Here is a 22375-nt window from a genome sequence, read left to right on the forward strand (position 1 = left end):
TGTCCTAGTTCCCACCTGGACAAACAGCTCTTGTAGATCTTGCTGGAACTTCTTTGGGTCGGTGGTGATGGACACTGGGCCGATCTCTGCAGGTTTACAAAGGCAGAATTGTCAAATCCCAAACTGAGACTTCTAAAGTGAACAGTTTAATAAGAGGTGTTCTTGTTTTTAATATATACACTACCGTTCAAAAGTTTGGGGTCACCCAGACAATTTTCCATGAAAACTCACACTTTTATTTATCAAATGAGTTGCAAAATGAATAGAAAATATAGTCAAGACATTGACAAGGTTAGAAATAATGATTTTTATTTGAAATATTAATTTTGTTCTTCAAACTTTGCTTTCGTCAAAGAATGCTCCATTTGCAGCAATTACAGCATTGCAGACCTTTGGCATTCTAGCTGTTAATTTGTTGAGGTAATCTGTAGAAATTTCACCCCACGCTTCCTGAAGCACCTCCCACAAGTTGGATTGGCTTGATGGGCACTTCTTGCATACCATACGATCAAGCTGCTCCCACAACAGCTCAATGGGGTTGAGATCTGGTGACTGCGCTGGCCACTCCATTACAGACAGCATACCAGCTGCCTGCTTCTTCCCTAAATAGTTCTTGCATAATTTGGAGGTGTGCTTTGGGTCATTGTCCTGTTGTAGGAGGAAATTGGCTCCAATCAAGCGCTGTCCACAGGGTATGGCATGGCGTTGCAAAATGGAGTGATAGCCTTCCTTATTTAAAATCCCTTTTACCTTGTACAAATCTCCCACTTTACCAGCACCAAAGCAGCCCCAGACCATCACATTACTTCCACCATGCTTGACAGATGGCGTCAGGCACTCTTCCAGCATCTTTTCACCTGTTCTGCGTCTCACAAATGTTCTTCTGTGTGATCCAAACACCTCAAACTTTGATTCGTCTGTCCATAACACTTTTTTCCAATCTTCCTCTGTCCAATGTCTGTGTTCTTTTGCCCATATCAATCTTTTCTTTTTATTGGCCAGTCTCAGATATGGCTTTTTCTTTGCCACTCTGCCTAGAAGGCCAGCATCCCGGAAGTCGCCTCTTCACTGTAGACGTTGACACTGGCGTTTTGCGGGTACCATTTAAAGAAGCTGCCAGTTGAGGACCTGTGAGGCGTCTATTTCTCAAACTAGAGACTCTAATATACTTGTCTTCTTGCTGAGTTGTGCACCGGGGCCTCCCACTTCTCTTTCTACTCTGGTTAGAGCCCGTTTGTGCTGTTCTCTGAAGGGAGTAGTGCACACCGTTGTAGGAGATTTTCAGTTTCTTCGCAATTTCTCACATTGGAATAGCCTTCATTTCTAAGAACAAGAATAGACTGGCGAGTTTCACATGAAAGTTCTCTTTTTCTGGCCATTTTGAGAGTATAATCGAACCCACAAATGTGATGCTCCAGATACTCAACTAGCTCAAAGGAAGGCCAGTTTTATAGCTTCTCTCACCAGCAAAACAGTTTTCAGCTGTGCTAACATAATTGCACAAGGGTTTTCAAGGGTTTTCTAATCATCCATTAGTCTTCTAAGGCGATTAGCAAACACAATGTACCATTAGAACACTGGAGTGATAGTTGCTGGAAATGGGCCTCTATACACCTATGTAGATATTTCATTAAAAACCAGACGTTTCCACCTAGAATAGTCATTTACCACATTAACAATGTATAGAGTGTATTTCTGATTAATTTAATGTTATCTTCATTGAAAAAAACAGTGCTTTTCTTTGAAAAATAAGGAAATTTCTAAGTGACCCCAAACTTTTGAACGGTAGTGTATATATATATATATATATACTTAAACATATATATATGTTAAAGTTTGATTCTTCTTCAAACTCAAACAGAACAAGTTTATCCACACAAGAGATTTAGTTGTTCTCTCTCAGCCTCTGTGAACGAAAGAAAAAGCATCTGTAGCATCAGAACCAGAGTGACGTTCTGTAGCTTTTGTGCAAGACATGAAAATCATTCGCACACAACACAAGGGAGGTTAGACTGGTTCACTGACTAAATTAAATTGTTACGCTTTTGTTTTGCACAAATCGCTGAAATCTGCTCAGAGTTTGGATGATGACGGAACAATTATTTTTTGCAGCTGCCGTGACCTCCTCGGGTCTCCAGGAGCCGCAGACCCCTGCATGATGGATAAGGGACACTTAGTTGGACGCCTACTGGGACCAAACGATGGAACAATAAACATTAGGCAATACACAGAGAACGTATTGTTTTTGCTGTAGAACACTGCTGTGCACAAACTTGAGCTTTTTCCTTATAGTTATTACAGAGGGCCCCTCATCATCACGTAGGGTGGAGCCTCGTGATATCTGTGCCCCTGCTTGTTATTCCAACTGTCAGATATCACTCTTTGAAGTATCTTTGTGGGACTAATGATACAGGGCTCTTGCAGACGTGCGTCAGCTCATGACATTTCTGACTCATTTTCAATCTATTTCCCAACAGCCGAAGCTTTCAAGTCGCCCCCCCTCTCCTGTAAAACACTGACAGCACTGTCACGCCTCTTTGTCAGCCACTGTGGCCTCTTTGCAGTCTTGGAAGTTTACAAGGTCCCCAGGGGCAGGGCACATTAAACACAAGACAAAATGTGTGGTGTTAGTGAAGACCCACCACCGCCTCACCCCGACCCACCCCCCCTGGCTGGCTGAAACTGGGGTCTGTGAGGGTTTTTCCGGAGGCTTGGATGGAGGAGAAGGAGGAGCAGGGTGGGGTGAGGAGGGGTGAGTGAGTGAGGGAGGGTGATTGGGGTAATTACACACAAGCAGACAGCATATGCTTCTCATCAGTGCTCACACACCCTCCCCCCATAGAGCACTCTTATTTTCAAGCTGCAGCTTTCCCGGATAGCAGGAGAGATGCAGGAGGTGAGTGAGGACCCTTACCTGTCCCACTCCCACTCCATAGACTCACATGGTCCTGCTGGGATTGCTTGTATCAGCCTGACTTGGTGCCGTCCCGTATCAGTGGACTTTTAATGAAGCAGCTATATGAGCTTGCACCATGTGCTGCAGGTTCTGAAATGTGTTTGCACTCTGCTGTTTGTGTGATCTTTGCCAGTAAAATTTTGCAAATGAGAGAAAACTCAAATCACATGAGGGCACTTAACACTACATTACTGTCGTGTTTGCCTGGGTCTCACGAAGTCGGTGCAAACTTTGGCTTTGGAGCTGTTAAATGTTGCAATGGATTTTAATTACGCACAACAATTCAGTGAAAATGTTCAAGAGTTCGAGACAACCACTGTCACAGAGGCAGATTACTTCAAAGTGTGTTTGATGAACCAGTACCTGGGTCATGGAAGGGGACCAGCACAAAGTTTTTGATGGGTCTCGTCCTCCGGCTCAGCGTCTTCTCCAGGATCCGCGAGGCGCCCTCTATCACCTGTTTCAGATCGTCGTACATGGAGCCGGTAACATCGAACACAAAGGCCAGAGTCGACGCACTATCACCGGATCCATCATCCTCCTCAACCCGGGGCACTGCCAAGAGCCTGTGCGCGCTGATACAGAGCGCCAACACCAGGCACTTCAACACACCGCTCATGTTTTCAACTTGTCTTTAGATTTACTGCATCTGTCTGCTGGAGTGCGGCTTTTAAACTATAAGAAAGTTTTTTTTTAAGATTTCAAAGGGGTGGAAAAAACTCTGTGATTGTTCCAATCGGCAGAAAAGATATCCAGAAGAAGACGCCTCAGCTGAAACGCATCAGAATCCAGAGAAAAATCCGTCCACAGGAGAACATCCGTGCGTAAAGTTTGGAGGAGCGTGTGGACTGGCTCCGCGTTTGAAAGCCCCTGGAGAGCTGGTGCTCTGACGCTTCAAACGGGGGCGGAGATGGGTATTAAAAGGTTCCCGAGACCCAACCTGATTTTTTTGTGAGTGTGTGTGTGTGTGTGTGTGTGTAACTCGACCCCACTGTGACTTCCAGACTTTAACCCTGTCCAACATTCCCCCTCTCACTCAATCCCTTTTTTTTCAATCCACTTGGGCCCCTGGAGACGCGGTTTTCAGCAGCTTTACGCACATTACCAGTGAGCGGTCTGAACTTCGGACACGGCGATAACATTGTCTCAGTAACAGCCCGGTTCTTATAAATAGCCATCGTTTATATTCAGCCGACACCAATCTAATTTTACACGTAGAAATATCCCCTTGGCACATGAATGGGTGCATTGGTGACCTGACGTGCCACACAGAAATGTCACTGTCCCTTTTATACTTTGTTGCTGATCTGGATACAAGTGTTATTGATCATTAAACGTTAGTCTCACGCACTTGAAGTTTCTCCATGACACATCTTGTCTAAGGAGATAAGATCTCACAGAGTGAGCCAGCCCCAGATCTTATGAATCTAAATAATTCAGTGTCTTCTTCCAAAGTACAGTGTGTGGGTTTATACTTTGATCCTCTGCCTTTTGTGCTGCACTTAGTTGCAGATGTTAAATTTGAAACCCATATAAATTACAAAGCTAATCAGAAGATGTACCCCAAAGGACTGAGCCGTCTCCGGTCAAAGCTCAGGGCCCTTCCGTCCTCCTACTTCCATCTGTCGCTGATGAGGAGAACACGGAGAGCAGGTCTGAGCAGGCCCATGTGAGCACATGCACAGAGCCAGCAGCCTCCACACACTGAGTCTCATTAATCCCCCCCATCAACAGCAAGACATTACAGTTTTATACACTTCCTTGTTCATTATACAAGTGCACAGTGCCGGCTTATACCGCAGAGCAAGCAGGCATTTACCATTCACTTTCAAAGCATAACAGGCACTAAAGCTTCACATGAAATTCTTCAGTTTTCTTGTAGTGGCTCAGTGCGATATTGGATTGAAATTTCCATGCAATAGGACGTGGGCAGTTGTGGATAAGTGACAGTCATTGCACAAAGCACCTTCTTAAATGATCCAAAGAATGGGTCAATTTAAAATGAAATACATTTTCCTTGACTACAAACACAGCAATAGAAAAGTCAGCCACTTAAATGCATTTTATTCTGTGCTCTTATACTGCTAATCAACAGATAAATGACATTTATCATTTCGTAAATCATCATTTGCATAAGGCATAAAATCAGTGAAGCTGATAAAACATCGTACTGCTCGAGAATCATCCGAGAATGGAAAAAGAAAAGGCATCATCATCATCATCATCATCACATGCTCCGGCCTCACACAGGACAAATACGAAGTGGACGACTGCAACCACAGAGCTCGCAAAAAAGCTTTACAGCCAGAGTTGATGTGTGTTTGTGCCTCTCAACGACCGGGACTTTGTGTGTGCCGAGGGCGGGCCGCGACGCGCACAAAAGAAATAATGAGCCTCAATTCAGATGTAAGCTGTGAGAATTCACTTGTGTTGCTAGGTCGAGTCGTTCAAGATGTGGTGGCTGTGCAACACTAGACGCTGGTGCTCACGGGGAGGTGAAAGCACAATGGGATGCACAGACTGGCAAACATAGTAAAATCATCCATATAAAAGCTCCCACCTCTCCCAACACTCTTTCACAAATAAAAACACCGTTCTCTCAGGAAAAGAAAACTTCCGAATGTGAGAAACCCAAAAAAGAAACGATCCCACAATAGTAATACAAAATACAGTGCAATACATTTCAACACGTTTTGATAAAAATAAAACTTCATTCCATATTTATGAGGAATAAATTCCCATAAATGCAGCAAAGCAGAAAATAAATTACAGTTATAGTTACATTATATTATATACACTATACTGCTTTGTAACTATAAGCTGGGGGAATACACTTTTCAAGATTTCCACGGGTTTGGAGTCTCTCCGCGTGTTGAAATAGCAGCAGCACAGTTCCTCTGAGCACTTCTCGTGCCTCCCCTTGACACAAACTAACATCTCTGAGCAAAGTCAGTTCCTTGGACTGTCCGTGGGGGAAACCACATCACTGTGGCTCGCAGACACGCTCGCACACGGTCCACAACACGCAAGTGTGCGCGCAGTGCCACACATAGCTGTAGAAACACAGATAAATGAGGGTTTTGCTGATATTTTTATAATCGTCCGTCACATCGGAAGATATTTCCTCACACTTGGTGGAAATGGAGACGAACAGCTACTTGACACAAATGCCATATGGCCGTGCGACAAAAGGTTGCAGTCCACGTCTGGGTGAAGGAGTTTGATGTGGCATCCTCCTGTTACAGGTGTGATGGTGCTGGACTGGCGTGTGTGGTAACGCGCAGGAGGATGCGGAGTTGGATCCATCTGAGAGGTTAGAAGAGACATTTCCATTTGAATAGAAGACATAAAGCGGCGTCATAACACCTGGGTGAGTTCGGAGCATGCAAGATAACCAGTGAGCAGAGCTACTGCGATACTCAAATATGTCTTCACAAGCTCCTTCCCTGTTGACAAAACGCTGAGCAGGATGTCAGCAACAATTGGCAGCGGCTGATGCATTACAATAGGCAGCGAGTGGAGAGGCTGTCTCGCTCTTCACTCAGCGCTGCAAGACTATTTGATTGCCAGCAAACAAGTGGGCCATTTGAATAATTCATAAGAACAAACCGGGAGCAGCTTCTTCATTTCGCTCTCGGCCCACGGACTACATTTCCTGTCTTTTATTTTCCGCTCTGATGAAAAAGGAATTAAACAGTTTTATCGCGCAGTTGAAGTGTGACCTGGGATTTGAAAATCACCCATGCAGAGAGGTTTGCAGGTAGTAGCTCATTAATACCCCACTCACCTTACATCCCTACACAAGTCCGTCATAGAGTGACAACGCCTGAACAATAGAGGGGTCGGCCTTCGAGCCCTCCTGAAACTCCTGCAGCGTCAGCTTCCCATCGGCATTCTGAGGCGAGAACATGAGACCCAATGTAACTGAAGGATGTTGATGCTATAGCACAGAGCGACCAGAAGGGGGCAAAAGAGTCTCTCAAGCTAAAGCCATGCTACTCTCCTTCTTTGCTGTTGGACTGATCTTTGGTTTATTGCACTTGGATGGTGGCCACTCTCTGCCAATATAAATCACGAAGTGCTGCTGTGCTGCCCACCTACACCAATGGACTGATCTTGGCAGTGGCGGGCTGACAAACACCCAGTGCAGGCTGCGTCTCATCTTTCACTACAGATGAGAGAGTGTTGGGGGCTGAGGGGGTGGGCATAGCACAGAGGGCTATCAGTCGAGGACACTGCTGTATATGTGATGTTTATAGACTGCGGGCAGCGTTAGTGACGCTGTGATGGCTGCGGCTAACGGCTCTAAACTTAACAGTGTACATGTCAGAGCCCTGAGGGAGGGGAGGAAGGAAGGCTCGGTCGCCTCGATGGTAAACTAATAATCATAACTGCACTTGTATAAATGTCAGGTCAGGTTTGATGTTAAACTGCAGAAAGTAACGTAAAATGATACAATAGCTATTGCAACTCCAGTGGCAGTTCTAGGACCGTTTTAAATAAGAGGTCATAAAGGGGCCACAATTTACACAGAGGGGCCAATTATATCATGTACATCCATGCACATTTCCTGATCAGTAAGGTGCACAATAAAGTCATTCCTTACTAGATGTTAGCTCTGTACTGTACATACAGTTCTGTACTGTACACTTGAAAGAAAGAATTCTTTAGCAAACTGTCATATTCGTTGTTAGTATTGTATTGTATTTTTTAAGACTTCTGACAGGACAGGGGCACATCAGGGACCAATCAGATTCCAGCACCCCTGGTCCAGCAGCTGTATCAGAATATATTTTTTTCACATTTTTTTTATATTAAACTTCTAACCTTGTCCATCATCGCAAAGATACGGTCCACTCGTTTCTCTGGTGTGTTTTCATCCTCTGGCAGTTCCACGGTGTTCCCCTAAGATAACGGCAATATAATTACACATAAAAATCATTACACTTTAAACAACTAACAAAAGATTACAGGTTTAAATCATTCGTGACACTTACCACCATCTTATATATGGCATCTACGATGTTCAACATCTCATCACGGGTAATGTAGCCGTCGTTATCGAGGTCGTATAATTTAAAAGCCCCTGTGTGGAGAAAGATGTTTAAATATATGGTTATTTTTACTGCAGCAGGGAAAGATTGACAACTGTTTCAGGTAGGTGAGCTCATGTTGAGATCTGAAAGCTGCTGTCACCTCAAAATGTAAAACAAAAGATTAGAATAAAATATATATTTTCATGGATTACAAAGCACATAGTCTTTCATGCCTTTGAAAACGGCGACAACAGAGTGGAGGCAGACTGCAGCCTTTCATGGTGGCTACAGTGGTGAATCTGGATCTAAATAATCATCATACTTTGTTGTAGATTAAAAAGTTAAGGTTACTGCTAAATTTACAGTTTTGAAAAATGTAAAAGTTTTTCTGGTGTGTTTTATCCTTAAGAAAAGGTTTAGTCACAACCCACAGCTTCTTGCAGAAGCCGGCTGTATCTTGCTAATAATCTTTTATTTGCTATTCTCTCAGAACCCAACAGTCCTCTTTCATATGCAACACAAGACAATCAATCTTAAATCTTTCAATTTAAATGTCAAGAAATAGGGGAGGTGGGTGCACGATCTTACATCTCAACTTCTCATCCAGAGTTCCCCGAGAAGTCACGGACAAAGCCTGGATGAACTCAGAGAACTCGATGCGTCCATCCTACAGAGCGACCAAAGAGGGAGAGGGGAAGAAATAGTGGACATGGGCCAGAGAAAAGATGAGTATTCTACTTCACACTTTCAGTATCTGTGCTTTCATGAACTCTTCTTTTCATCATGTCCTTCCTGCATTCTGCTGAAAACGGGGCCAGACGTTTGCTCCAAGTCGGCTGCTATGTTCTGCCCTGCACCTGGCTCTCTCTCTCTCGAGGCAGAAATATGTCACCTCAGGTCATTAGTAAGATGGATGCTACTGGCTTATAGTCTTAACAGTCACAGCCCACAAACATACAACCACTGCATATTGAGGATAAAGATGTTTCACTCCTTTTGGGCAGATAAATCTGTCTGACGGGGTAGAAACTATTCCTCGGTGACACTTGGTTCTTTTAAGCTTTGTTAGAGTCCCATGTACTGGATTGTAGCACACAGGCTCAAAAAATCCAATTAACCTCCCAAAACTGAGGCCTTCAGCGCTCGTCTGTGAGGCCACAGTTTGTGCAGCGGAGAGAAACGTCTGCTAACACGGACGGATATAAAACGAAAAACTCAGAGTGGCTCAAACGGCGATGATTCAGACCAAATAGTCACGTTATGACCTCCCGCCTCCAGCGACTGCATGAGACTCACTAAAACCAAACTGCTGCACACTGCATAAAAGAAATGCAATTCATATTCTAGGTGAAAACAACAGGTTGTGGACCACAAGCACTGCATACAAATTGGCTGGTAGTGGAGCCTGCAGGTCTTTGGTCAATTCATATTCTCAGATGCTATAAGAGGATTATGTTGCATCTCATCCTGCTACAACAGCTGCCTACCTGTAACCTCTGTGTCCAGCCATGTCAGTCAGTCAGTAGGAAAACACAAACACTTTTCATAGCCCGAGGGTCCGCAAACTTTATCTCCATCAGACATCTGAGCAGCCAGACATTGCTCAAGTCATGCATTGCTGATTGCATAAGTCATAAAAACTGTTAAGATCAATGCACTCTCTTAGCTGTGGGGTGCAGAACGCTAATGAAGGTCACAGATAAACATCAGACACAGGGGTTTTTCTGATCTTCCCGACACAAAGCCTCTTAACTGAAGTCAATAAACCTCCCGGGGCTCACCAAGATCCCAGGAGCTGTTCATCCTCAGTTTGTCATCCTCAACACAAAGCGAATAATCTTGTACAGCTGCAATAAAGTGGATTACTTCAGACAGATGCAGCTTATTACAGTTTACTTTATCACCCCGTCCCAAATCCTTAGAGGATAACACTAGTAACTAGTACAACAGTTTTATTCGGGAAAAAAAAATACATATACACCTTATGAAAAAAAAAATGTGTAAAAAGTATGTCCCTAATGTATTCACTATGTCACATAATCTAGTAGGATAGACTGCTAGGTTACAAGTAATAATAATATAATAATAATAAAACCAATAAAGCTTTATTTCTATAGCACTTATCTGCATGCAGAGTGCCAGTATACATGCATGGTCACTGCACCACAACTTAAACTAGCAAAGCTGCCAGCAAATGCACGACTAAAGTTAAAAATCAATGAAAACACTGCATCAGGAGACACCACCAGCCTCACAGTAGACGTCGTTAGATTTAATCTCAAGCTTAAACGACAGTGAAAAACAGTGTCAGAAATTGCTTGCCGATAAAGACAGCTCGACAACTAACTTGTTACACCATCTGTGAACCATCTGGGCCTAAACTGTTAGACCCATGTCGCCAAACTTTGTTGCAACAAGCAACAATGAATATTCTCGTAGCAAGAGGGAGCCAGTCTAATAAAAGATGTTGATGCAAAACATCATGTACTTATCATTATTGCCAAAATCCCACAAGATATCTAGATTGTCAATATCGCCAAAACCCTTACACTCGGTTTTAAAAAATATTTTATTTGAACTAAGGGTTCAAATAATTTTTTTTACTATTGATGCTTCAACCGTAGTTCTCCTTAGATCTTAACAAATTAGTGCCAATGATACTGTCTTCAAAAATGGGTACTTTTGAGGACAGAATCATTTGTACTGTTGCAATATTGACTGGAAAAAGGTGCATATAGTTATGTTATCAAAATCCTCCATTTTGTGCAAAAATATATCAGAATTCTATTTGTGCTAACATTAAAGAGATACAAAGATCAATCATTAATACAATAAATCATTTGTATGCAGTGTACACTGAAGATAGAATTTATTTGGCATAGAATTGTATAAGATGTCTAAATCAAACAGCATTCATTTAAAAGAGCTTTGAATGTACATGTGTAGCTCTCTGTATCTTTTGAATCTGTAGCCTCCAGTTCAAATGAAAAGGCCTCTGGAAGAAAATGAAAATGATTTCCACACCATGCTGCCCTTTTTATTCGGTGCAACCCCCTGGCTGGCCGGAGAGAAGTGCTCTTCTCACAAAATGACTTGACCTCAATAAAGACCCCTCGCTCTACCCTCTAGCACATGATGCCTTCAACATAAACTCCCCCACAAAAACATGCAGTCGGAAACTATTTATCTGTCATTCTGAAGCAAAAGAGGTAACAGAACATGTCAATCTGATTACAAACCTTATTTTCATCAAAAACATTGAAGACAAAGGAGGCAAACTTTGTGGGGTCTCCGAAAGGGAAGAACTGCTTGTATATCTTCTGAAAGCCCAGAGCGTCGAGCTGCCCACTGGGACAATCTTTGATGAAGCCTTTGTACCTGAAACATAAAGCACAGATAGAGATTATTTTAAGAGTTAAACACATATTAAAGTGTCAATAATGATGATAGCCTGAGGCCACATTCCCAGTTACACAGCCGGCATCACTCAGTCTGAAAGATCCAAAAGGTAAAGTGCAAAGCTATTTGTCTTGTTCACAGATAAGACAATCGCCTTAATCCAATAGCAAGCCCAGAGTGGTTGGCTCTAATCAAATTACTCTCTAGTCCTCTTTTGATATTATGCGTGGCTGATAGATAAGTCTGAGAGCTTCCTCTTGCCCCTGGAAATGACATATCTAGAGAGCGACTTAACATCTCTATTAGCCTAAATATAGAAGCATTTCATAAGCAATTTCAAGCGCAGTCACTCAAAGGTAGGTAGTTTCCTTGCATGCCCTCGTAAAGGAACACAGCAGCCTCAGAGACCAACTGCACTGTCACACGTCAGGGAGCAAGGGAGAGTGTTAGCCTTTACGAAAATAAACGCCAGATAAAGAGTCGGAGAAGGAGGAAATAATAACGGTGGTTATAAAAGCACTGCAAAAAGCTTTTGCTCTCGATCAACAGCAAAAAATGGCGCAAGTTCTCACAGGGGAGCACTGCATGTTCGTCTCTGATTCATTTAAGGCTGCTCCAAATGAAGCAAGACTGTAATTAAGGCCAGAGAGTGAGAGTGTGTTCTGATGAAGAATGAAGGTTGGCAAAGATCTTTTCCACTGACGTTCTGGCTCCTCACTCCTCTTAAATGCTTTATTTTTAATCTGCCTGGGAGATAATGAAGCCAGCTTCGTCTCGTCAAAGAGACGGAGAGAGGAGCTTTGAGGAGCAGCTGGGAAAAGGTTCAGCAAGTAGGGAAGCAAAGAAGAGAGCAGAAGCATGTAATTCTCACATTTAAATTATCTGGAGATGTGCAGGAAAATGAAAGCCTGGCTCCATATAATGCAGAATACAACCTAATTGGTATTCAAAGTGCAGAACACAATACATATCCTAATCCAAAGCAGACCCGTTTCACCTGAATTCTTCAATCAGTTTTTATGTGTGACTGTGGAATACCTGGAAACTAATATAAAAGGCTGAATGATACTGTACCATTCTCTATAGCTTCTGTGTAGGTGAAGAACATATATACTTATATCTTATATCTCTATACAGTGTATATGCCCTCAAATAACCACTGTTTGATTAGTTTTGGCAGTGAAGACAATTGGTACTCCATCCACCGTTTATTATTACTATATTTACTAGTAATATCTTATTGTTTTTGTATGTGTGATGTTCTTGGCACAGTGGGACAGTGGTTAGCACTGTCACCTCACAGCAGGGAGGCTCCCGGCTCCTTTCTGTGTGGTGTTTCCATGTTCTCCTGTGTCTGCATGGGTTTTCTCTTTGTACTCCTGCACAGTCCAAAGACATGCAGATGAGGGTTAGGTTAATTGAGCCTTTTTCAGACAGGAACTGTCAGAAAATTTGGGTCGAGACATTTTTAGGAGTTTGCCTTTCACATATGAAAGACACAGCAGGAGATTGTCTGGGTCAGACAGTTTCGCAACAACAGAAAATTCTCTTTTGAAGTTTTGAGTCCGTAGCATGTTAGAATCGTCATTATTGCGCCCAATCACTCGCAGTGAATCCTCCGGTAAATGTCCGGGTTCGTTCTAACATGGGCTCATTTGAACATTATTCAGAGTTTTTACAAAGGGGCTGTAGACAGAAAGTCCACAGCCTCTGACTCTGACATTTACATTCTCACATACAGCCCCTTCGGAGAATTTCAGAGATAATTCAGTGTTCAGTGCATGTTTCATGCAGCTTCGGAGACTCTAATTTGACCTGCAATATGCTGGTGACCTGTCCAGGCTGTACCCCACCTCTAGTGGGATGGATGGATGTGCTGTTATTAATTGTCATTTAATTTATAGTTAATTTTCAAATTTACTGTTTTATTTGCTCTTCGTGATATGTTTTTTAAGATCAAAATTTAGCTCTAAAACGTCCCAAAAATGTCATGAATCTTATTTAATTCAATATATTTTTTAAAGGATTTAAGGGATTCTTAAATTATTATACTATGTTACATGTTTTTGTGAAAATCTTACTGTTGCTGAAATGTTCCCTCTTCTATAGTCACTTTATGAGGCATGGACTGCCCATAATAAGAATAAATGTTCTGGTTACCAGTGCGGTTATATAAACACAACACACGTACACTGGTACAGTAGATAAAGTATCAGTGTATACATGTTTGTGTAGTGTCAGCTGTTCAGCTGTCATGATCAGAATCTCCCTCATTTGCTGAGAACACATCATGTGTGAGAAGTCTGAGTTGGTGACACTTGGTGCTAAGACACATACACTGTCAGACTGTACTTGAAGCGGTGTAATAATGCAACCACCCACTGTACTTGCGGGGACATAGAAGACGTGATATTGTGCATCAGGCGCTACTGGGGAGTCAGCATGAAGATACCTTATTTATCACTGGCACCGGCTCCTGATCCTTGGCATCTAGCGTGGTGGCTCGCTAAAGAGTTGTGCAGGATGTTTCTCCTGCTCATGCCTGGCTGGCAGGAACATCCCTGCGCTATGGCATTTTTGCTATTGATTTCAGGTGAGCCTCAAGCATACTAATGATGTACCCTTAGAGGAGAATTAAAAAGGGGGAACGGATTTAATGCACAACACTGGCATTTATCTAACCCTGCTAATTCTTCTGTGTCTGTGCCTGTGCTCTAATTACACGCCATCTGGCATTTCCCCTGGTAAAATTCCCTCTCATCCCTCACACTCAGCCGTGTTGATTGCTGCTGATCTTCAAGTGAGGACTCATGCAAACTTTCCTGTGAACGACAGTGAGAGTGATGGTGAGCTATCTGGCTGCACAGCCGGGAGGGGGTGGTGTGGGGGAAGGTTAAGAGGGACGAGCGAGGGGGGGTATTCCGCCCCACTGCACTCAAGCAGCCCTAGAGACAGGCCAGCTCTGAGGCTCTGGACCTGCCAATGCCCAGTGATATCTAATGTTGCTGCTGTGTGGCTGTGTGGCTGTGAATGTGCCATGGCTCCTTCCCCCCTTAAAACATCGACTGGCTCTGGAGGCAGGAGCTCTTTTCATGCATGCAGAATTAGGGCGTGAAATGCAAAACCGAAGCAGGAGAACTCAAGTGTGAACACGGAAGAGTGATCACTTTATTACAATGCTCCCTCTTCTGACATACACTATTCCTTTCTTTTTTTTCCATTACCAAAGAAACAAAAGCCCAGCAGCAGCATGCAGCGAGCAAAAGCAATGACTACCCTCTTGCTTGAGTCATCTCTGTAATGAAGATGAACTCTCTGTTATCCGTGTGCCAGCAGCTATCAAATTGTGCCCTCAGAAAAACACACCTTAACAGTAATGATCACTCTTACCACAGCACTGTGACTTATCCTGGCCCAAGGAGTCTCCTTCATGTGTTTGTTTCATTTTGATGTATGTAAGAACATGTTACAATGCTGTGAGTGCAGGCCGGGAGCAGACAAAGGCTACAGCTCTACAAGATTATGCTGGTGCAGGTCACGCTGACTAATAGGTACAGAGTCTGACAGGAAGGTTTACTAATCGCCATCCTCGTGGAGCCTGTGAGGCCATGTAGTCATTAAGAGCCTGAAATTGAAACAACCTTCTGCCACCACCATTCTACTGTTATCAGACGTCCCTTTTTGCAAATAGACTAATAGGGTTGTTGAGGAATGCATCATGGAAATGTTTGTATAAGTGTCCAAAGTCACTCAGTCTCCGTAGGGTTTCAAAGTCATTCTATTTTCAGAACACTTCTGTCTTCAGGGTAGTGTGATGGAGATGGCTACACATTAACTATCAAACCAACTGTAAAGACACTATAGACTCCGAAAATCAATCCTGGGCAAAGTATATTAGTATGGCTTATGCAAATGGATGGTCAGACCCTCTGATTCCTGTGAGCACCACCAGAAAACACGCAATTATAGCTGCAAGCAGCAAGGGCCCTTGCACCTTTCTGCACGTCAGGGGCAGTGCAGATACTGTGCTGTCACCGCGAAGAGCTGCAATTCAGAACCTAACATTGTCTTAACATTAGACTGACCTAATGTCCAATGCCCTAGGATGAGTTTGTACGAGGCTTGGAAAAGACAAAAAAAATGCATTAAAAATGGCGGACTTCCTGTATATATCACAGATATGAACACTGTCATCTTGCACATTTGCAACCAGAGTCTGCGCTGTAGGGGACTGTAGGCAGCCACCAGGTGGCAATCAAGAAACGTTGGCTTCACTTATGGAGAGCTGCCACGTTGTCCATCTTTATATACAGTTTATGGGGCAAAGTTAAAACATCTTGCTTTTTTTATTAAAACTGCTAGGGCGTGCAATCGAGCTATTTCAACATGCCCATGTGTGTGTGCCATAAGATATACAATTTTTCGCCTGTCTGTAAATGTATTGAGAGTTTTTGAGCACGTTTAAGCCCTCAAAAAATATCAAAATCAAAAAGACAAAAATTAAAAGAAACAATAGGGTCCTTGCATCATTCACATTAAGAATAAGAGAACACACTTACCATTGCTGCACCTCTTTCTCCGTAACTGTAAAATAAATAAAGAGTCACATTAGTCAAAAAAAATGGTTGTCCTTGAAAAAAGAAGCTTGCTGTTAGAAACAACACAGGAGCCAAGTAGTAGCATCATTCATCATCTTGGCCCACTCATTTCTTACACATATCTTTTGACTTGATCAAAAATATTCAACTGTGTCAACAACGCAATTATCGGAAAAAAGCCACATTTAGCCAAGAGTGTGGAATTCATTAGTTTAAGCCCATTATGAGATGAATAATCATTTCATCTGGTCAGCACTGTCGAGTGGGAGTTAACCCCAGGGAGCCGCAAAAAGACAAACAAGGCTAAAGGAATGAAGGTCAGTGGCAGATCTAAGAACGAGAACAGTTTCGGAGGTGGGATGTGTTATCATGCCCACACCAGCACGTTTGTCTGCCAGTATTTAATCAACCAGTCCTTCATGGCTTCCCCTTGTCTCTTCATTTTCTCTCAAATAACCTACGCAATTTTCAGCCTCCTGGCCCCTGAGGTTACTAATGAAAACAAGGGCTGGAAATCAATAGCATTAGTTTAATCCGGCGGTCCTATGAGAGAGACTTTCAGAATTCATGCTGCTCTACGTCTAAAGACAAATGTCAATCTACTTCAACTTGTGTTGAGCCTGAGGCAAAGCAAGAGGCCTATAAATACAGCAAATAGCTAGTTAGTTAATTGATGATTTCCCCTTCTCTAATGTGTAACCTTGAGCAGTCATTGCCATGGTTACTAGACAATATACAACCAGGGAAAGAAAGTAAACAATGTGTTTCAGGCTCCATACTAGTATGTTTTTGTGTGAAAACACCATTTCTGAAAACAATGACTGTCCATAGGAGTGTTATGGCTCCATATTAGGTCTAATCCCTGTCCATACTAACATGCCTGAAAACTACTCATGCACAGTGGGAATGCGCATGGCTCTGTAAATAGAAATTGCTCGAGTAATTGCTTTTCTCCTGTGCATCTAATCAGTTTTATCATTGTAAAATGCAGAATTTAACTGCTATTAACAAAGAAAACAGGGTCAGCAACGCTTTTAATGAATTATCCATGTTGCAAGCTACACTGCTATCTGAGGATCAAGCTGGTTGTTTCTTTCCAGAAGAAGGTCCTGTGATAGGAGCCTGACTAATCTCCGAAGGCTAGGTTGTGACCGAAAAGACCCAATCAGCATGCGGTTGTGAGTGTCTAGGTCATGGTTTCCAAACATCTACGTTTCTGCCCATCCAGACTCAAACAGAGCCCTGGAATTTCAAACTAAAACTTGGCCAGCAGTGTCTCTAAACTTCTTCTGGACACCAGACGAATCCATAGCGCAGTTAATGCGTTTTCAAAGATAAATGTAGTTGTAAAAGTTTAGCCTCAGGCTTAAGCATTCACTTGCCATAAATTAGATGTTTGAATCTTATTACAATTATCCAACACTCTCACACTCTGAGAGACTTGGCAAAGGGGTAAAAAGGGATTTTGGTGAACACTTTACCATGAGAATTACACAGTTGTCAGAGTAATGGAGCAGAATTATATGGAGGCAATTGATAAGGACGCCAGGGTCAACTTTCGACCAAGCCACCATTAAAATGGCCTCAAAAGTCAATGTAGTCAAAAATTGAGGCAATTTACCATGGCTATGATTTAATAAAAAAATGTATTACATAACTAAGTCAGAGGCAATGGGCAATAAATGCAATCAGCCAACTGCAGGGCCCTCTCTGCCCTGCAGGGTCTCCTCGAACACATCCAGCTTGTATTCTGTCACTGGGAGCCTCTTAATGGTTTTGACAACTCACAAAATCATTGTGTTATTACATGGGTTTAGCCTACAGCCTGCAGACATTTTAATAGGGCTGCTGCTCTCTCCCTGTGATGTCGGGGTGGATATTTAGGCACGCTGTTCTGGGTTGAAAAGCACTCTCTAAAGTACAGGTGAGGCTGCCACCGTTTTCCACAGTTTTCACTCAGAAGAGGAAAAACACTGGGCAGCTGAAGCCTTTGCACGAATTTGGCCATGACAGTGTGTAATTAAAAATATATGGTCATAGTAATTTTCTTTTGAATATGTCCACATTTACAAACTGAACAGACCTTAATTCTGGTCCTGGCCTTGCTGGTGGCTTGTCAACACACAGGGCATTATTTACAGGGGGAGAAAACACCCCACTCCTTCTACCATTCAAACAAATAAAGGCACATAGGCGTAGAGAAACTTACCAACTCCCCAATCTGTCACGAACCAAAGGAAAGTGTTGACTAAAATGGCAGACAAAGCTCCTCGTGGGAGAGCAGGAGGAAGAGGCAACAGGATGAAGGCAGAAATGATAGAGTCTCAAGTCAAGCAAACAACAGACCGAGGGAGAACGATCACGCTGGGAGAGAAAGCTCTGTGCCCCTCTCAGCAGTGCTAACCAGATAAGATCCTAATTATACTATTCCATTCCCTGCTCAAAGAGGGCAATTAGGGAATAGAGCAGAGGGAGATAGGGTGAAAGGGTAAGAGAGAAAGAGCGAGGGAGAAAGACAGAGAGAAAGAGAGGGAGTGAGTAAAGCACAGTAGCGAGCAGCCCAGCCCTGCCCAGCACGAAGCCCAATCTTCCTCCACAGTAATTTCCTGCCACAACAGCCTTCCAAGGTTCTGCTGTGGATAGACACGCCACACGGAAAACACTGTCATTAAGCAGCCAATGGATGACTACTCCCACCCACACCTGCACACTGTACTCCTCAAATAATAATAACAAGAATAATCACGCTGTGCTCCAGAAATAAGCAATGCAGTGATTAATATGGTGTCTTCCAAGCAGCCATGGTTGTGGTGATTATAAATGTGATCTCTGCTCAAATTTGATGGAAGCTGTGGTGGAAAGATTATAAACATGATTTGTCCAGCAGGAGATCATCAATAAATAAATAAGCTGCAGCATGGGGAGAGAAGCTAATGCTGCCAATCTGCAATGACCTGAGAAACAACTAGAATCCATGTACTTGCAATGTTGTGGTCAGGCTTCAGGTTTTTATGTAAGTGTCTATGCAGAAATTCCACTTATAGTTATGGTATGTAAGACAATACATGAATTCATGGAGTCAAGTTATATGTAATCAATCTATCTGTCTATGTATGCATTTATCAAATATTTACATACATAGAGCATGGACTACATATTAAACCACATGCTCATCTCGGAACCCCCCCCCCCATCCCAACTTGATACAGCCGATACAAACAGCCATCTCCATATTCATAAATCCCTTCAGCATGATTTAAAGTTGCTGATTACAACTTTTGCCAGACCTTAACCAATTGCAATTTGCAACATACCATTTAAATGTAAATTTAAATCAAACAGGGAGCTAACTCCCAGCTGACGTTTGCTTGTAGCTCTGTTGTATCGATAATGAGAGAATGATGTAGCATCATCTCGATACATCCCAACAGGCAGGGCTTTTTATAAAGCCTGAATGGAACACAGTGGGTTCCATACAGGCTTTATAAATATGATTCAAATATGATTTGAAAACTGTAAAATTAAAATAAATATTAGGAGTTCCTGTATATTGTTTTACCTATGGCCAGAATGTCCCTGAATTCTTCTAACTGAAAATAGTTTTTGCAGAATTTCCTTTTTAATGAGAAGCCAAAAAAAGGGCTGAAGGTACTCACAGTAGGTTTTCCTTGTCAACTCCTCCACCACCTCGGGCTTGAGCTTGCTGTTTGATTTACCCATGATCTTCAGCTCTCCTCCCCACCTCCAAATCCACCTTGGCACGAAGCACCTGTCACTACCTCCTCCTCGGTCTGCTCCTCTGCCAAAAGCATACAACAAACGTGGGCCGGTTTAGGTGCAGTGACACCGGTGGAGTAAGAGAAACACACTTTTGTTTTGGTTTGAAAGAAGAAAAAAAAATCCCATTCAAGCTAAACAAGTCTATCGTCCTGCGTAGTTCACTCTAGCTGTGGCCACGATCTGCTCAGTCATCGGCCCTGACACTCCAGACAGATGAGTCAAACCCCAGGGGGCCCTGCGTGAAGAGAAGCCGGCACGTCGTTGAGCCTATATGAGTGCGACTGAGCGCCTATGTGTCCACCTCATTCCTTCACAGCAGTCCGTGGGCGAGGAGTGGCGTTCAGATACGTTGCTACCTTCATCCTTGGATACAAGAGTCACTCAGTGGCTGGGTTAAGCACGCTCACTCCCCTCACAGTCATTCTCTGTTCTTCTCACTCCTCCCACCCCTCCTTTCCCACCACTATCTCTATTGCTCAGGGTAAGTTACTGTAGAGAAGAATCCCCCCTCTTGACAGCTGAGATAAGGAGGTGTGTAAACTCAAATGAACAGAGCTCGTCTTGGATGCACCCCGCTGCACTTTGCACTCTCTCAAAGCGTCCGCGCTAATCCGTGGAATGTATACAGACATAACCGTCTAAGAAAAAAATTAAGATTCAGTAATAATTTACGGAAAGCAAGAAGGAGCCAGGTCTCGACATAGCACCACAGTTGTCGATGCCAGCTGAACAGCGAAAGAAAAAAAGGGGATCTGGTCCTGCTCTTAAAATAAGCGCGTGTGTGTGTGCTGTATACCGAGCTCATGGGTGGATTTGAAGAGTGACAGTTTTCTTTTCTGCTCCCATTCTGACTCATAGCGCTGCCTCCTTGCTGGCCTCACGACAGCGTGGTATGGTGATCCCCCCCCCCCCCCCTCTCTCTCTCTTTCTCTCTGTCACAGCAGACAGGAGATGGAAGATAATGGAATTTCTTTGTATCACAGGCCCTGGCATTGGCATGCACTGATGCCTCACCACAGCAGCTGTCTGAGGGACACAATAGGAAAACTACTGTACGCACTGGGCACCTTCACTGGGAACATCTGTTCTTCACGTCCATGGCCTGTGATGTCCTTTTGAGAGGTGGCACGCTGGGGATCACCATAGTTTGCTCAAGCCTTGTGGTCCCGGGTGTGTTACTTCAACTCTGTGAACATTAACAGACGAGAGAGTGGTTATAAAAGAAGTGACAGACATTTTGACATATTTGACACAGCCTATGTGTTCAGGGCAAATGGATCGTGATGTCACCTAGAGCCACAGACGCATGAGCACTTGACTGGAAAAACACTCACACAACAGACACGACCTTTCCTCCTGTCTGCCAGAGCTGCTGAGTGCAGCCAGCAGGCAGCAGGACACAGTGTGGAGCAGCAGCTAGTCAGTGGCGTGGCTGTACATCAGCACTATTTCATATCTGAGCAAATGAACTGTAGTGTTAAGTCCAGTCTTTATGGAAACAGGTGGCTGAGAGAAACCAACCCAACTCAAACACATGATAACACATTTTAAAGGATGAATGGCTGAAGACACACTGATGAAAGTGCGTGTTGTTTCTTATATTGGTGGTGAACAGGAGAGAACTGGGTTCAGCAGTGTGGGATGTTGCCTGGCAGCACCATAGCAACACAGTTTATGGCTACAGTGCCGTGGCTACCGCTTTGCTAGTCATGGAACTAGCTACGTTACCCACGCTGCTTCTTCTGGTTGACTGATATAAGAAAATAAAAAGATAATAAAACACTTAGAAATGGATGAGTTTATAACAAATGAACAAGTATCCGTGTGAAGCCTCTTCGGGGGGTTTTACCTGAGCTCCAGAGGCGGACAGTCGCAGTACAGGGGAGTCGCTCCCGGAGCCGCTGTCCACTGTTTGTCTTCCTCCGCCGAGTTCCGGAGTGAGCGGCTCGCTGCTCCGCGGTCAGCCCGTGTGCGGAGCTCTGATGCCGCCGTCAGCCGGTGACGTTGCTCCCGCTGCTGCCGGTCCCGACCAACCCTCGCTCGGCGCCGCAGAGACACTGACGTCGCGCCGCTCGCACACTAACTCTTTGTGCTTCGGAGCGCTCACACGTGTCACGTCCATAGACTGTATATAAAGAGGTCATGTCGCATCCACTGAACAGCCCGCGCACATCCTCAGGATTGACTCCGAGGCGCGTGTGCCTCATTATAAATTAACACTAGAGAGATCTGGTGCTTGACCTTTTTATATTTTATATAAGCAACAATCTAAAGTCTGTAGTTTTATACTTGGGTTATATCTTTAGTCTATGTGGCCAGTGGCGCCCCTACACTTTTTTTTAACAGGGGTGGCCAGACGAGGCCCCTGAACATCTTGGGATGGCACTGGATAGAGTCCATGCCTCTGCTAAAGCCCAGCAGCCCCCCCAACCAAACCACATCTTAGATCTCTCCCTCCTGAGTTTTATTTGGATCTGTACCCAACTGTATACACTTATAAATATCATTCCCCTAATGTGCCATTTTCATCAAGATCCATGGATTATTCTCTGAGAAATCAAAGACAATGTTGAAAAATGCCCTATTGTGCATAATTTAAAAACAAA

General features: G+C 43.5%; 2 protein-coding genes across 4 annotated transcripts in view; both read right to left on the minus strand.

Annotated features, from left to right (window-relative positions):
- hmcn2 (hemicentin 2) overlaps window positions 1–3922 on the minus strand; it is a 48285-nt gene extending 44363 nt beyond the window's left edge. Inside the window, exons 1-2 of the mRNA XM_034594981.1 lie at window positions 3320–3922; window positions 16–86 (exon numbers count right to left, since the gene is read on the minus strand). Coding sequence (XP_034450872.1) covers window positions 16–86; window positions 3320–3575 — 327 coding nt within the window. The 5' untranslated portion in view covers window positions 3576–3922. The remainder of the gene's footprint in view (window positions 1–15; window positions 87–3319) is intronic.
- A 1078-nt stretch (window positions 3923–5000) lies between these two features.
- LOC117767417 (neuronal calcium sensor 1) lies at window positions 5001–21915 on the minus strand. Of its 3 annotated transcripts, none has more exons than XM_034595027.1 (10): window positions 21619–21915; window positions 20830–20955; window positions 19646–19788; window positions 15951–15975; window positions 11232–11370; window positions 8581–8659; window positions 7954–8042; window positions 7784–7861; window positions 6744–6851; window positions 5001–6262 (listed from the first exon to the last, which is right to left on the minus strand). In XM_034595027.1, exons 3-9 carry the CDS (start codon window positions 19707–19709, stop codon window positions 6753–6755), a joined length of 573 nt encoding a protein of 190 aa, XP_034450918.1. In that variant the 5' UTR covers window positions 19710–19788; window positions 20830–20955; window positions 21619–21915; the 3' UTR covers window positions 5001–6262; window positions 6744–6752. The 3 variants fall into 3 exon arrangements, with proteins under 3 accessions (XP_034450918.1, XP_034450917.1, XP_034450919.1); XM_034595026.1 differs by having other exon boundaries at window positions 20837–20955; window positions 21619–21913; XM_034595028.1 differs by lacking the exons at window positions 20830–20955; window positions 21619–21915 and adding an exon at window positions 19932–20458.
- Between the last annotated feature and the right edge of the window lie 460 nt (window positions 21916–22375).

The sequence above is a fragment of the Hippoglossus hippoglossus genome, chromosome 9 (assembly GCF_009819705.1).
Source record: "Hippoglossus hippoglossus isolate fHipHip1 chromosome 9, fHipHip1.pri, whole genome shotgun sequence".
In the NCBI taxonomy this organism is placed as follows: domain Eukaryota; kingdom Metazoa; phylum Chordata; class Actinopteri; order Pleuronectiformes; family Pleuronectidae; genus Hippoglossus; species Hippoglossus hippoglossus.

Bases quoted from the DNA above. Each gene is read 5' to 3' on its own strand.
- LOC117767417 (XM_034595027.1), bottom strand. From the start codon at position 19,709: ATGGGTAAATCAAACAGCAAGCTCAAGCCCGAGGTGGTGGAGGAGTTG. The intron at 7,862-7,953 runs GTAAGTGTCACG...CCGTTATCTTAG, and splicing joins ATGCCATATATAAGATGGTG to GGGAACACCGTGGAACTGCC. The intron at 6,852-7,783 runs GTTAGAAGTTTA...TTCTCGCCTCAG, and splicing joins TCTTTGCGATGATGGACAAG to AATGCCGATGGGAAGCTGAC.